The sequence below is a fragment of the Mytilus californianus genome, unplaced genomic scaffold (assembly GCF_021869535.1).
Source record: "Mytilus californianus isolate M0D057914Y unplaced genomic scaffold, xbMytCali1.0.p SCAF_1, whole genome shotgun sequence".
In the NCBI taxonomy this organism is placed as follows: Eukaryota; Metazoa; Mollusca; class Bivalvia; order Mytilida; family Mytilidae; genus Mytilus; species Mytilus californianus.
The window spans coordinates 135,376,692-135,394,514 of NW_026262581.1; the positions used below are offsets into that span (position 1 = coordinate 135,376,692).

The window sequence follows — 17,823 nt, forward strand, 5'->3', positions numbered from 1 at the left end:
TAATATAATGAATTATTCGAAACACTACGGGAAATTGGAATTTAATAAGATTTCACATTATTGATATGAGTTATGATAAATATTAACAAAGGAAGTTATGGGGTATACGTCTGAAGATGTCAACATTGCGTTTTGTCTATGACATATGGTCTAGATAGCTTTAGGAAAAGGGGATGGTATATAACATAAAAGGTTTAGCCCTTTGTGCTGGTGGTGGTTGAAATGGTCTGTTCTATTGCTATTTTAGTAATTTATGGTATCCTTATAATGTAAATTTATCCACTTGCAATATCCACGATATTTATCAGTTAACTTTATTGTACTTAAAAATATATAATATATGTATATATATATATGCTCGAAAACGGGTCCTTTACTTAGATTTACTAAAGTATTCATATCCGTTTTCCTTGAAAGACGCTTTTTTACATTGACGAAGTTTCTGTTTTTGTTTGCTTTTCTTTTATTTTCTCGAAAACTGTATTAGATACATAGAAACCATAAACAGCCCCCCCCCCCCCCCCGCCCCCCACCACCAAAAAAAAAAAAATAACAAGCAACAAAGAATACTATCGAAACTATTGAATGCCTCATAATATGAGTTTAACATACGAATTTTGACTAGTTTTCGAGTTTTTGGATACAATCTCGAAATTATATAACATAGGTAGAACAATTGGATATAGCAAAATGATCAGCAATAGAGGATCTACATAACCGCTCAAACGAGGAATTCCATTGGATTTGTTTAATGAGTTATTGCCCTTAAAATACGATTTTGACTTTTTTTGAGTTATTGACCATGGTCTCAAAAATTAATTTGCTTATTACAGTATCGCGATTATAATAGATAGGTAAACATTGTAAGTGGCAAAATGATCAGCAATACAGGATAAACTAAAATGCTGAATGACTGGAACCATTGGATGGCTTTTATACCCTTAAATGACGCTTTTGACTTCTTTTCGAGTAATTAACCATGGTCTCAACTGTAAAAAGCGAAACAATCGGCAATAAAAGTTTTTTTTTTTAAAGTTGTTTTACTCTTATCACAAAAACTATTATATAATATATACCTAGAAATTTTAAACACCCAAAATGATGAGCAAAATAATGTGAATTTTGACAAGTGAGTGATTCAGACTCTAAGGATTCTCTTGTTATATAGGATTAATGAAATACTTTTCATTTTCAAAGGTATGGTGTATTATCATCTAGTAACTCTTCTCCAGAAGAATTCGATTTGAATGAAACCGGTAAGTTTTTCTCGCTTTTGAATTATCTTTGTTGGTCATTTTTACATTTTTTAATCTTAGATATAAGAAGATATGGTATGAGTGCCAATGAGACAACTCTCCATCCAAATCACAATTTGTAAAGGTAAAAACCATTATAGGTCAAAGTATGGCCTTCAACACGGAGCCTTGGCTCACACCGAACAGCAAGCTATAAAGGGCACAACAAATGACTAGTGTAAAACCATTCAAACAGGAAAACCAACGGTTTCATCTATATAAAAACGAGAAACGAGAAACACTTATTAACCACATCAACAAACGACAACCACTGAACATCAGGTTCCTGACTTTGGGCAAGTACAAACAAATGCAACGGGTTTAAACGTTTTAATAGGCGCCAACCTTCACCCTCACCTGAAACAATAGTGTAACATCAGAACATAGTAAGACACACAATGAAATATCAATTGAAATGGCTTAACTCAATCAAAAGACATATTAACAAAAAACAAGTGAACATACACTGAACGAACAAATTTTATCTATGACATAATGTAAACACAAAATTAATAAAACAAGGGGGGTTAGATGTAAAACAATATCAGAAAGACAACCATAACCTTGGATAAAATGCCGCCAAATAAAAATTTGATTGATTGTTGGTTGCTTAACGTCCGCCAAACAAAATAACGTACACAGGTAAATAAAAATAATTATGTTGTAAGGTATACATGAAGTACGGAAATATTTTTTATACAAAATAAATAATTTTGTTGTTCATAGTACGAGGACAGAAGTGAAAATTTATCGTCATACCAAACACTTATCAAAGGTGGTATTATATTAAAAGTAGTGAGACGAGATATAACACTAAATAGGTAAACATTAAATAACAAAAATGCATTACAAATTGTATCAACAGGTCAAATTAACACGAAAATACGATTTGAGAGTACTTGCAGCTACTGAAAGCTAGTTAAAAGCCAAAAACAATTAATAATAAAAAATCATGCATCAGAGACTAAAATCAACTAAATCACATCCCAGGGATTTAGTGTTTTAACGTCATGGACAGTCAAAGAAGACATGACTTGGGCAATGCCAAAATAAAAGTATCGACAGGCAGTAGGATAGTTAGGAGTTAACCTTTTAATAAATATGTATAATGTTATATATAGAGTAATCTCTATATAGAAAATGAACGTGGATGTGTATTTATTCATCCCAAAAAATCCGTTTCAAAAGAATACAAATTTAGTTATGTTTAAATTTACTGATGACAAAATCGATATTTGTGCCAATGTAAACTATATTCAAAGATCTAATTACAACATTGGTAAGATAACTGTTACTAATAAGTTTGTTTAAAGGTTCAATGAGTTTACACGGATCACATAGTGATTTCCGCGCTTTTAGTACAATATTACCGTCAAATTTAGGAATTGAAATACCGTTTTTAATAAGTTTTCTACAAGTACAGCCAAATTTACTAATCAAATCTTTGTATCTATGAAAGAACTTAGTAATTTTTTTTTAGTAATTTATGGTAACGAAATCCCTGACTTAATAATTTACCAGTGGTACATTCATTACGTTCGTTAAAATCAATGACATCACCACACACACGGACATAACGAACGAGTTGGGATATATAAACACCGTTTATGGAGCCAAAGGAACATCGACGTCTAAAAAAGAAAAATTAACAATAGGGAATGAAAAATCGTCTCTTTTGTCGTAAATTTTAGCATGGAGTTTCCCTTCAGAAATTGAAATGTCTAAATCTAGAAAAAGGACAACTACTGCTGTTTATGTTAGATTTATTTAAAGTAAGTTCCTTTGGGTAAATTTCGGTTGTATATTTAGAGAACTCTGGATTATTTAAAGAAAAAATATCATCAAGATACCGGTAGGTATTGTTGAATGTATCAACCAAATGTAACAATGACGTGTCTTTACTGAGTTTGGTCATAAACTGAGACTCATAGCGATACAGGAATAAATCTACTATTAAAGGGTCGCAGTTAGTGCCCATAGGAATACCTTCTATCTGTCGATACACTTTATCGCCGAAACGTACATATATGTTGTCCAGGAGAAAATTTCAAGCTTCAATCACATCACCATATTTCCAGTAAGTGTATCTAGCATAATTTCCTTTCTCGTTACAGAAAAAGGCTTTAAACGAGTTACAGCAAAAAAATTGGCAATGAGATTTTTCAAAAGAAAGTTAGAAGCACTGACAGATTAGTAATAGAACACTTACTCGATGCGGAGATGAAATGGAATTCAAATGCTTTTTTGTGTAATTTAGGTAACCAGTACATAGTCGGGACTTTCAAATGTTCGGAAGAGGCTTATTCAAAGCTGGATAGTGGCAGTGATATGCTTGTTTACAATTTGACTCTCTGTAGAGCGTACGGACCTGAATGTAGACGAATTGATAATTTCGTTTTGTAGAACTTCCGTGTAGTATATGCGTCACACCACTACATTATTGACTGCTTTGTCTGCCGGCACGAACACAAACCGCTTTGCGAGTACTTGGAGTTTATTTTTTATTCTAGAAATGGGTATATCATGGACCATATTATTGATTTCAGAATTGTTTTCAAAATGAGATATACGAATATCAACAGTATTCATAATTTTATTCAAATAGCTGTCTAGAGATTTTTTATCAGAAATTATCACGTTTACACCAATTTTTACAGTAGACAGACACAGTGTATTTAATGACCTGACGACACTGTTTCCAATCTATTATAGATGGAGGACGATATTTAGGTCCTTTCTTAAGAAAAGTTTTGACCTCACGGTCTTCGACGATGTTTAGGTCTCCTGTAATGACATGACCATAGGGAACATATCTAAAACTAGATGTTTCACAGTTTCAAGTGGAAGGAGCATTATTTTATATATTGACGTCTGAAGTAACTGACGTATAATTATAAATTAAACTTCAGCTGGTTTTTTTTTTATAAGAATACGAAATAATAGGTGGTTCTGTATTATCAAAATATGGAGGTATTTGACTATGGATGGTAGAGTCATTGAATATACTAGATAAGTTAATAAAATCAATACCTCTATTTATATTTTAATTTAAGAAAATGCCGTTTATGATTTTCAGGTTTATCGATACTAGGAAACAGCCTGTGATGACAAAAGGCTGTAATAATACTGGTGTATTCATAAAACGGACTAAAAATTTAATTTTATCACACTCCTGAAAAATAGCATATAATTTACTTATTGCTACATGACCCAGTTTGCATAATACTTGATGTCGACCATTATTTTTTATTATAGATAACAGATGTATAATTTATACGATGTTTAATACGTTGATTACAGTTTTTGCGTTTACCATACCTATTATTTCTTGATTATTAATGACATCGATAGAAGTTTAAGATATGTTCCCCTATCCCAATATTTGTTTGCCATACATCTTGAAGTTAAAACAGGAATCAACTGTCTCATTACGTGGATTTGAATTACAGTTGTACAAATACTTTATATCAGTAAGCCACTCGTATAGTTACTGCGTCTGCTGTTATTACAGTCAAGGCATTTAACACAAAGAAAATTTACCAACTGTTAGGGGAAAAGTCCTTAAGATATAAAATCTACTTTTAGCCGCTTTACTTATAGGGTTTAGTTTGAATCAATATCACCCCTAAGCGTGCTAAAGATATTTTGATTGTTAGTGAAACGGATTTATTTACAGTTTTGAAATAATTATTTCCATTACTCAAGGTTTGTATTATGTCTAAATAACTAAAAAAAACTGGAAAAAAAAACCCTACGGTAACGATTTTCTTCATTGTCCTATTTTCTTCAATATTTATTCTTGACTGCCTCTTGCAAGCCTCCCCGCCTCGTGTGTGGAATGTGATTGGTTCGTAACTAGTGTCTTTGAGGCTTCCTCTTTATCTGAGCGGCTTCACCAATCGTTTGGAGATCAACATATGGAATTCTTGTTAAAAGAAGACGCTGAAAAATAGACAAAAGTAATCGAGAATGGACAACACGAAGACCTCCGAAAAACCGAACGTGAAGGCATGTGCTTCTAAAGAATAGGCAATTTCAGGTCACCTTGTCCCACAAGTGTAACAATTCAGTTATAAGTATCATTTTGTGATACACTTATTTATCGATCAATTGGTTGCTTTTTTATTCTTATCGTCTATTGCAAATAATCTATGCATAATCAGTACGGGAATAGTAACAATTAATGCAATCAAAAAGTCAATTCAATTCTGCAAATTAGTTCGACTGGAATGAAGAGTTTTAAATGCCACTGTAAAAATAGTATTTTGAAAATAATGGAAAAAGTGCTATATGATAGCGCTGAATGTGTGAAAATTGTGTATCTTTATTTTGAACTATTTAAAAAGGTTTTGTGTTCATTGTGGACATTTACGGACTTTCACAGATAAACAACCTCGGCTATAAATTTTCATTTCTCTTATATTGAATCCGTTCATTTTCCATATGTGAACGTCATTATACTTTTTATTCACTTTCAAACTAGATAAGAACCCCTTGAAAATGTGTTATTGCATATTTTCAAGTAAATGCGTTCTTGTTGTCAAATTATTTTTATGAATTATTTAGGATTTACACGACGGGTGCCACATGTGAAGCTGGATCTGCTTTCCCTTTCCGGAGCACCTGAGATCACCCCCAATTTATGGTGGGGTTCGTGTTGCTCAGTCTTTAGTATTCTATGTTGTGTTTTGTGTTTTGTGTACTGTTGTTTGTCTGTAGCCATGACGTTTTCAGTTCATTTTCCACTTATGAGTTTGAATGTCTCTTTGGTATCTTTCGCCTCTATTTTACCTATTTATATGTCTTTTATCCGCTATATTATTTTTTTTTCTTTAAGTGGTAATTATATGTTTGTTAAATGGTTATTCTATAACCCCGTTTCTATCATGGAGTTGTAACCTAGCCAAATAAGTATGTTTGACTTCAGTGAGAGTCATGGAACTGACAACTAACGCCTTAGCTGTAAAATTTCATGTTTTACATCCTTAAATAATTGAATTGTTCACTACTGCATAGGAGTTGTGTCTAATTGTACCAGTGAAGTTAAAGCGAGTGTTCACAGGTAAGTGACTAGGTCTACTTATTGTCTATCGTAGGCATCTCCAGCCGCTTCAACCAGTCGTGTTACATCTAGTTACCCAACGCCTCCACCCCAGAAAGTCCTTTAAAATAAATGTTTGGGTCCGTAAGCTTTTCCAGCCAATCTTTATTAAATAACAAGATTTAGTCAAAATATTATTGATTATTTTTGTCTAATGTACGTTACTATATCAGTTAGGAATCATATATGGGCGAACAATTTATTGCATTACCATTTCTTTTGAGAAGCTTATTAACAAGACACTTACAATTCTTCTACAACTTTTTAAGGCTATTAAGATAAACGAATAATAGAGAAGAACATATCCACTATAAACGGATACGAAATGAAAAACTGAGTTTCAACTACATCGCTAACTATATATCACTGAAAAAGAGAACGAAAAATTCACACCTTATAGAATATCTAAACTAAATTATTATTTTTTATTTCATTACAGGACCTTTGATGAACCGACATACACATTTGACGTACTATATTCCTTTATGTCTGATGCTGTCAGTTACAGGTAAATGTATTTCAATAAGAACTGGAAACAGTATTATCTTGTCTAACCTTTATACAGAGGTACATCCACTATACTAGATTTTTCTGAGGTGACTAGACAATCTGATATTCAACTTTGATAAACAGCCCTACCGGCAGGCGAAATCTAGCATCAATTTTTAGCATTCTATCATTATTTTATTTTTCGCTATGTCGTCGACTCCAAAAAAAGTTGCAAAACCCTTGACTAAGAAGTAAATGTCATTAACAGAGTTTTCACATTTTTAAAACAATTTTAATTAAGGTTATAAAAAAAGGATGAAATAATATTAAAGTGCATAAAAGACTACAATAAAAATGAGCCGAAAGATACCAAAAGGACGTTCAAACTCATAAGTCGAAAATAAATTGAGAACACCATGGCAAAAAAAAGACCGAATGACAGAAAACAGCACACAAAACCCTAAATAGAAAACTAGAGACTGAGCAACACGAACCCAACCAAAAACAGGGGTGATATCAGGTGCTCACGCAGACCCTGCTCGACATGTGGCACCCGTTGTGTTGCTCATGTAATTACAAACCAGGTAATAAGTCAAATTCGGTAGGTCACATTCTGGAAAATAAGACATAAGTCAGTAGTATTTAATTTTTTATGACAAAAGACAAAAAAATGATGTTTTATATTTATAAATAAGCGTCTGTTGGAAACACTTCATAATAATAGAACAACTATTGTTGCACTTATTGAGTGGGGGCGGGGAATTAAAGGAATACCTTATTACTTGAATACACATACGTTTAGTTAGTCATAAAGTATAAGGCACACAGGATGCCGGTGCTAGGTGTCCTCTCAAATTTGCAGTGAGATGAGCGTTTTTTTGTTCCGTGACAAGGCCTCACTGTGACATTGAGATGAAGAACAGCAATAAAAACGCGGAAATCGAGGGAAATTACATCAAAAAGTAAAATAACAAATATACCGAACTCCGAGGAAAATTCTAAACGGAAAGTCCCTAAACAAAATGGCAAAATCAAAAGTTCAAAAACATCAAACGAATGGATAACAACTGTCATATTCCTGACTATATTGTAGAAAATTGTGGATTAAACCTGGTTTTATAGCTAGCTAAACCTCTGACTTTTATGACAGTTGCATAAAATTCCATTACTGTGAAAGTACTTTAATTCGTGGGTATCAATTTTCGTGGTTTGAGCAAAAGTTAAATGTTCGTGGGTTTTTAAATTCGTATATTATAGTTTACTAAAGAAGAAAAAACCCAAATAGAGTGAAAATTGAAACCATCAGAAACGAAGATTATTTATAATACACATCATTATGTTATTTTATAATGATTTGTGGTCATTGCAAAATAAGGTGTTCATTTTCACTTAATTGTTCGTCTTTAAAAACTAACAACATTCAACAAATATGAAATAAAATAACTGCTTTCGGAAAGAAACTGACTGATCTATGCTTACAAGTTTTCTCGATTGAAGGAAATGCAAAGTAATAGAAAATGAAAAGATATGGAGTAAATGTACATGGGACAAAATCGCACACAATACATAGAAAACATAGAAAATTATCAATGAACAGGGCTTTTATTCCTGTTCTTCATCTTGACAGTTGATGTAGTGTCTTCAACAATGAACGAATCATTCATACCCTACAACAAGGTCAAGATGGCCCCTAGCGTCGACTTAAGCGGTATTATTGATACAAATAAACCACAGTTCACCTTCTTGCTCCCCATTTAAATTGTTGCACATGTGTAATCAGTACTGATGACACTCATTAACCCGATATCAGCATGCCGATTTTCGATGTATTCTCTAGATTATACCGGCAGTCAAGCTTACAAGGGGATCTTTCCATGTTTTGATTTGGACTCCAGTTGTTATATTTCGTTAGACACTAAAATTCGTGGATAAGGTCACCCACGAAAACCACGAAAATTGGTTCCCCACGAATAAAAGTACTTTCACAGTATTTTTACAACGATGTTTGAACAAAACAAACAGGCATAATACTTAAAAATGTAAAAAAAAAAGGGGGTACAGCAGTCAACATTGTGTTATAATCTTAATCACTACAAAAACAAACAAATATGTAACAAAGAAAACAAAAGGCATATAGTCAAAGCACATTAGCAAAAACGAAAGACAAGAATACAAAAATTTACCTTAGCACAATACATTGTAACACAATGACGGGATATATAATTACCGAGACACGTCAAATGGATATTACCAAAAATAGACTAAACAGTAAAAGTAATAATTTACAAAGACAAATAAAAGAATACTATAACACGTTATTAAGATGATAAACAACGTCAGTACCTAGAATCTATACTTCAAGACCTACGTGTATTATTTTTGAAGTTGATACGGAATATTTATCAACAAGGTCTTGGTATCTTCCGATGAACTTTTTTAGAAAAAGGACGAGACGTTCTTTGACATCAACCTTGTTCATCAACTTTCTGCTCAGACACTGGTGACGTTTTACAAAGTCTGTGTAGCAGTTGCAAGCTCTTGAATACCGAATGAGTTGGAAATGAAAACATTTTAAAAAGTTAAACGAGATAGCGAACTTTTAGACACTATTACACGACAGAAGATTACTTCAACTACCAATCGTACCTACACAGCCGGTAAAAAAATCCCGAAATTGCAGATTCAAGAGAATAAAGAAAATTTGTAAAAGCTCTACAAACACTGTTGTCAAAGTGTCTTCCGTTGCTAAAGTCTTGTTAAACGGCCTTGCTTTTTGTCCCACGTCGCGAATTGATATATTTACTATTGGAAGATGACCATGACAAATTAGCAAGATCTTTCAGAATCAAGGAACAATTTTCTAACAAGAACAATATTAAAATTTACACTCAAGGGGACATAAGTGATCTCGACTCGTATGAAAAATAAAAAAATGTCGAAATTCCAAGATTCAGATAAAAAGTTCATGGATTCCTAAATCCAGTAAATATGCCACTTGAGAATATATATATGATTTAATTTATATATAAATATAGATTATTGGCAAAATTCAATCCGACGTAACACATCTGTTTACCGCATGTTCCCAAACATTCAACAATGTATCGTCTGTGCGGTTGCTTATAATGAAACCAGCAGATAAAGGTAGCACTGTTGTCTTCATGGACAAATGTAATTATATTCACGCGGCAGAACGTCAATATTCTGATTAGATATTTAATAAGAAATAAGACTCTGAACAACTCCTAAATTCAACAATAAGGTCACCACAGACTTGAAAATCATGTTTGAAGAGGGTGATATAGACGAAGAAACATTTGAATGTGTAAAACATGAAAAATCAAAGCCGGGATGTGTTTATCTTCTTTATATAGACCAGTAGATTCTGCCAATGACCATCCTTCAGATAAAATATCAGAATTTTTGACTTTCATTTAAGACCTCATTTACCATCATACATTCAAGATACAACTTACTATTAAGAAAATGGAATCCTTGAACTCTCTCTAACTTGAAATAACCCTTGTCTGGCCTGAGATAGTGTTCACCATTAAATGTTATTGCATTTCAATACGAAACTATATGCTGAACTGAACATTAAATATTGTACTTTATTATCTAATTCCTTACCAAATAATTCTTATATGATTTGCATATTAGGGAATATGTTAATACGATTAGTCGAGAGGGCTTCCAGTAGTGGCTCTTGAAGTTATTTATTTTTCGATAGTTCGATAGACGTCGTTGACTGAACTACATTGGTAACCAATGTAAACAAGATGGCGCCGATGATAACACAAACCGGTTCGACGTTAAAAATATTTTTTTTTCACTTCTCGGTATTTATACATCCAACATTCATGTATTTAGTTATGATGTGTCTTTTGTAAGTCTTGTTCGATGTTGTGTTATGTCTTATCGTTTGTGGTTTGAATTTTATTTTTATTTTCTATATGTATGTAAAAGTTAAGATAATTAATCAACTAGTTAATTTATATGATTTTTAGATTAAAGCAACTATATGCACAGGATTTATTTGTTTTTACACAGTTTTCATTTATTAGAAAAACCGACATGGTTAAAAAATACAATTAATTAGACTATTAATAACATAATTCTATATAAATATTCTTGTAATGGTCTATTGTGGTGTACTGTGCGTGGAAGGTGTTCGTTGTTATTCTGTGGTTGACATGTTGTAAAGTTCTATTATATTATCTTTTTGAGCATTCCTCTGTTCTGAGTGTCCTTTTGTTTATTTGTACTGTATTCCTGTCATGTAATGTTGTCATTTTAGCGGTATTTTTAACATTGACATATAAGCGGGAGGTTTGGCTAGCCATACAACCAGGTTCAACCCACCATTTTTTCTTAAAATGTCCTGTTCTAAGTCAGTAATATGGTAGTTGTTATCAAATAGCCCGTTTCTATGTATGTTGGCGTTTGTTTATGTAGCAGTTCAGTGTTTCTGTTATTCCGTTGTTTTCCTCTTATACTTGATGTGTTTCCCTCAATTTTGGTTTGTGACCCGGATTTGTTTTTGCTTAATCGATTTATGACTATTGAACAGTGGTATACTACTGTTGCATTTATTCATCGTTAAATTAAATAATAAACACACAACATTCATTTGAATGATAGTATGATATTTTTTGTAGGTTTTTTTTATCAGATAGCAAATTTCATGGAGTACATTTTTTTTTTTGCGTTAACCAAAAAATATATTCATGTGACTTCCTAATTGGCTGCCTTCAAATTAATTCTGCATTTGAAATAAGCTAATGTGTGTGGCGTAGAATGTTGAGATGCGTATTTCCCAGCTTCTACCCGATCAGCCGGTGATAAAATTTGATAATTCTCTTTTTTCGTCCCGTTTGTACTTTGCGTACAGGTATACACTTTCTCGAGTTCCTCGTTACAGAGGTCATTAATCCGTTTATCAACATTTGACGCTTCAATAAATAAATCATGTGGCTTTGGCATTAAAAATTGCAAAATCGACTTGGAAGACATAGTTCCGTCTTGGTCAAAACTTTCTACAAACTGACGACAATATACTGAAAAGCTACTCACTTTTTATTTAGAAAGAAACACTGGAGGGAACTTGTATTCCTGCATTATGAACACTTTTCATGTATACTACATGTACTTGTTTAGTATTCCCAACAAGTAACATTACAATATTGTCATACCGGTACGCGATTTTGGCGTTTAAATGTATAGTGTTTGCGTTATTTTCGTGTGTTTAATTTTGGCACTTTCATTGCTGGCGCCAAATAAACCAAATAGCCAAATTTAATATATGTCTTTCTGTGCTCTCATCACAGTAACGACAACAAGATTTGTCCTTTACACAGTCGACTCGACAAAACAAACATTTGAAAAAAAAATAAACTTGAGAGGTACAATGATTGCTACAAGTCATTAAATACAAATTCTTCGTAAAACTAGTAAAGGTCCAAATGGGAGCAACCCATATAATAAATCATAGGCTGGGATGTGCTAACATTGGAACAATTTTAAGGGACTAAAATTAAATTTTTTTATTCGAGCGTCACTGATAAGTCTTTTGTAGACGAAACGCGCGTCTGGCGTACAAAATTTGAATCCTGCTATCTATGATGAGTTTATTTAATACATGAAGTCACAGTACATTCACATCGCTTTGTACCATAAGAGAGGCGAAATATACCAAAGGGACATTCAAACTCAAGAAGTCGCAGTACACTGGACTGAAATTAATGCGAAGTAACAGCACACTTGCAAACTAAACCGACAATGCATATTCATTACATGCAAAAATATACAGCAATATTAGGAAACCATGCTTCTTTGATATCAAATAAATATAATTTTAAAAAGGGATTTAATTCATGTTTTGGCATTTGTAAAAATATTTTGAAACTAAATTGTAAAAAGTCTTGGAACGCCATCGAACATTAGACAATACACCCAAACACTAAGGTTTAATTATTATGTTTATGTTAATATACAATTAATGTATGTCAAATTCATTTTGTAATACGTCATGTTATTAAAAATGAAGAATCAGTATAAAAATCAAAATAAACATACCAAACTGAATGTATTGTTGTTATTTGGTATTGCGAAATGGAAGTCACAGTACACCGAGAACGCGAAGGCACTTTTCATAGAGGACACTGTTTACTTAGTTTGTAAATTTAGCTCATTCAAGCAGAAAATTATTGCATTTAAATTTGAAGCTTCTGACATTGTATTTCGCAAGTATGTTTTTTTTTATCCTGTAGTGATAATTCCTAAGAATATTTGGATAACTCCGTTATATATATTTTTTGTTTTCAAACAGAAGATACAAAATCTTCGTTTAATGCTGATCTCAGTCCAAATAAGTGGCTTTGGACACGGTGAATAAGCTAGAACAAAGTTTTAATTCATACAAGAATCTTATTAAAACTTTTTTCCTCCATTTATTAAATTTAAAAGTACCACAGCGTTCTGAGTTTATTCTACGTTCGAACAGCATGGGGCTGATTACTGAAGATGTGACAAAATCTTAAATGCATTAAAATTGTTACAAACTGTGATTTCATGAATTTTGACATATTTTGAGTTTTGTTCTAAATATTGGTAGAAAAGGATATTCGTAGCAAAACTAAATTAACGCGGAGTAAAGCTATGGATTGTCTATAATAGTAAAATTGTTTCTCGTCGGTTTACGAAGTACTACGATGCAAATTATGAAAACACAATGCAAAAATTTAAATATTGTATTAAATTGTCTCCAACATTAATTTTAGCACATAAAAACATTTTCATGTAGATAATGCTGCTATATTGTTTAGAGAAAAGAAAATACATTGTTTAGTCTTATATTTAATCCCAGTACTGATTTTTGACCTTGATTATCATGATATACATGGACATTTGTTTTTGACTTTACCTCTTTGTCGTGCCTCAAGTGCCCTTCACATCTTTGAACTATTAAATAAAATATCTACAATCCAGGCTTTGAATGTTACACTATTGTTCAGGTTAGGGTGAAGGTTAGCGCCTATCAAAACGTTTAAACCCGCTGCATTTGTTTGCACCTGTCCTAAGTCAGGAACCTGATGTTCAGTGGTTGTCGTTTGTTGATGTGGTTCATAAGTGTTTCTCTTTTCTTGTTTTTTTATATAGATTAGACCGTTGGTTTTCCTGTTTGAATGGTTTTACACTAGTCATTTTTGGGGCCCTTTATTGCTTGCTGTACGGTGTGAGCCAAGGCTCCGTGTTGAAGGCCGTACTTTGACCTATAATTGTTTACTTTTACAAATTGTGACTTGGATGGAGAGTTGTCGCATTGGCATTCATACCACATCTTCCTATATCTATTTGAACATTAACTCAATAGCAATTTTAAACAATTCTAGTTTTGTTCTGCATAGTGTCACGTACCGGGGGTACAGGTCTAGGTAATGTTCTAAATACGTACCACAGTTATTTCTCCGGATACAGTTTTGAAATCGAATGAAAAATTGGTTTAGTCACCTTAATATTAACGACGGACACCAAGGGCTCAATGGTTTCTGGTCCCCAAGGTAGCAAAGATTATAGCGATGAACAATGGGTGCCAAGAAAGATGCATTATTTCTCTGCTTTTTGTCTGTTGTACTGCTTTTCTTACATTAAATGTTCCTAATTGCTCTTTAAGGCCAATGATTTTAAAATAGGTCAATGCATCAAGCTGAATCCAATGGTCTGAAAATGGACAACTGGTTGAAGGTCAAGCCAATGCTCTAAAGCCAATGCTCTAAAAATGGCCCACTGTTTAAAGCTGATGCCAAAGCTCTATTCTTCAACTAAGGTTTTATGCTACAGCTTTACTGACGCCACTGCTATTCAGCAGCTACTAATGTATGAAATTTATTTACAAAGGCTGGTCCTTTTTCAAGATCAAGTTTACTAACTCTTATGCATAGATATAGTATTGATTTTCACCTATAATCTGTGGTTCTTCGAAAAAGTTCACCATTCGACTTTCATCATTACTACAAAAAAGAGCATACTCGATACTGGACCAAGATACGACTGTAGTTGGAAAGCACCTCTGAGATGTTTTAATCTTACTATACCAATTCCAGATATAATTCAATTCCGAACTCCTCACTATTTCCGATAATATAATATTTACACCAACCGAAAATGTAAGTTTAATCGTATGACTGTAGTAAAACAACATTTATGATAAATAAAGCATATGTTTTTTAACAGAAATGCATACTTTTCAGTTACAATTTTTGTATTTGCGTTATGGTGTAGAAACAGAATGGAATATTCAGCATGTTTCCGTATTGGTGAGTAATTAGTTGGTAAATGAAATAGGGAGAGAGATAAATTAAATTGTAATACAAGAGAGCGCTAATTTCTCATTTTTTTTGTAAATACATTAATACTTTATACACAAAAAAAAAACTATCGACCTTGCATTGCCTTTATCATTTTTTATGTATATGTATGACAAAAGTTGTCCTATCTGCTTTATAAATACAGGAACATGTATCCTATTACTTGAACTGTCTTTAAAGTTCTTGAGATAGTACAGTAACCTGTTACTGTAGTTTTCATATCTTTCTGTAGTTGGACTACCTGGTATGTCTCAACCATTTTGTTCTGCTATTTGCGGCCGTATTATTTTCGAATGTATGCAAAAAGTTTTGAGTAACAATACTCAAACCAGGAAGAGCAGGAATAAGACACAAACTAGACAAACCAAGCGAAGAGTTGATATGCAGCATATCGCACTAACATGTCCTGATCCTGATATGAAGGTTATATTTGCCACTAGTTATATATATATATATATCTATATGTAGATGGAATGCTTTGCAAATCAGCTATTTTTATCTGCCGTAAATGATGATAAACGAGATCACCCCCAGTTTTTGATGGGGTTTGTGTTTCTTAGTCTTTAGTTTTCTATGTTGTGTCATCTGTACTTTATTTGTCTGTTTGTCTCTTTTTTTTTGGCCATGGCGTTGTCAGTTTGTTTTCGATCTGTGAGTTTGACTGTCCCTCTGGTATCTTTCGTCCCTCTTTTTGAAGCTGTTAATTTTCTTCTTGATAACATTTATGTACGTTTCGGCACAACTCGTTCGCTATTCCCGTGACTGTTTTTACGTTTTAAATTCAATAAAAGTAATCTATTTATTACTGATAAATTATTAGGCAGGGATTTCGTTACTACAATTACTTAAATCCTTTACTAACTTCTTCCATAGATAGAAAGAATTGGTTTGAAAGTTTGGCTGTGCCTGTAGAAAACTTATTTCAAACGGGATAGCGCATCCTAATTTGTACGGAGATGTCGTTAACCGAGAACAGAAAATAAGATACTATCCCGTTAAACTTATCGATCCTTTAAATAAACTTATTTGAAAAGGTTACTAATTCAACACTGTAATTAGATATTTGAATATTGTTGTTATCGGTATTAATATTGATTTTGTTATCAGCAAATTAAAATCAAACTAAATATTATTTTTATATACATATGCACATTCATGGCTCTACAATCTGTCGATACCTGTATCTTGGCATTGCACAAGGTCATGTTTTTCTCTGATTGTTAATGACGTCTTTGCACTAAATCCGTTGGATGTTTGATGTGTATTGATTGATATTTTAGTCTCAAATGCATGATTTTTTTTTATTAGTTGTTATTGGCTTTGAACTAGCTGTTAGAAACTGCAAGTACTCTCAGATCTGTATTAAGAGTCTTTTTTGTTGTGGGGATGTATAAATACCCTGCCACGTCCGGTCTGTGTTTTTGTTAGATATCTTCCTGCTTTGTATCGATTTGATGAGTTAAGCCCTTTTCAAGTGATTTTTATAGTTTGTTCTTATGTTGTACTGTTGTACTGTTACATCATTATCCCATGTCAGATGGGAGGAATGGCGCCTTCAAACTAGTTAAACGCCGTCACATTGTGTATGTTTCTGTCCCAAGTCAGGAACCTGTATATCAGTGGTTGTCGTTTTTTTCTGTATATCATATTTCTTTTCGTTCATAGTTTTGTACATAAATCTGGCCGTTAGTTTTCTCGTATGAGTTTTTTCACATTTGTCATTTCACGTCAGGCTTTTTATAGCTGACTATGCAGTATGGGCTTTGCTCATTGTTGAAGGCCATCCGGTGACCTATAGTTGTTGACTTCTATGTCATTTGGTCTCTGGTGGAGAATTGTCTCAATCAAATGTGGCAATCGATTACATCTTCTCATTTGTATAGCCATACAGTCATATCAATATTATCTTATTATATACGTCTAACTTTGAAAAGACGATCAATGGTCACACAACTTGTGATTTGCCTGATCTTGGTTGCGTAATTGGTCAAAATTCCATTATAATGTTTTTTTATTTGGCTATTGTATCGTCACTATATAGAGCGACCATTCAAAATGACGTCACACAGAATAACACGATAAGTTTGCAGATAGTTGGAATGGACAGCAAAATGTTTTTGAATACAACGATTCAACTTCCGCATTTCTTGCGATACTATATTTCTCCAGTTTCGATTATCAAATTTGAAAATTTAAAACTTAAAAGCTGCCTGAGGATAAGAATTACATTTTCCAACTTGATTCGATAGGTATGTATGTATAAGGTAGTGTGTCTTTTATAATTGATTGATTAAAATAAAATATGATTTCCGTAAAATTCATCACTAAGGTGAATTTCACTAAGTCACAATATTTTTCAATTAACGTATGATTTAGGGTACGCATAAAAGTTCATTTTAAAAGGCAAATACAAACACCGGTTTAAGAAAAGTACACTGGAATAATCTTCTGCTTATTTGGTTAATTTCAATTCATTTGAAAATTATCGAAATAAGCCTTAAAACGATTTGCATGTGAAAAAGAAAATCAAATTGAACTTATAAACAATTCATTTATATTTTTTTTACATCCA

General features: G+C 32.7%; 1 protein-coding gene across 1 annotated transcript in view; it reads left to right on the forward strand.

The window, feature by feature from the left end:
* LOC127735651 (uncharacterized) overlaps positions 1 to 17,823 on the forward strand; it is a 77,877-nt gene that overhangs the window by 46,847 nt on the left and 13,207 nt on the right. Inside the window, exons 6-8 of the mRNA XM_052245896.1 lie at positions 1,198 to 1,256; positions 6,836 to 6,904; positions 15,135 to 15,200. Of these exons, the coding sequence (XP_052101856.1) occupies positions 1,198 to 1,256; positions 6,836 to 6,904; positions 15,135 to 15,200 (194 nt within the window). The remainder of the gene's footprint in view (positions 1 to 1,197; positions 1,257 to 6,835; positions 6,905 to 15,134; positions 15,201 to 17,823) is intronic.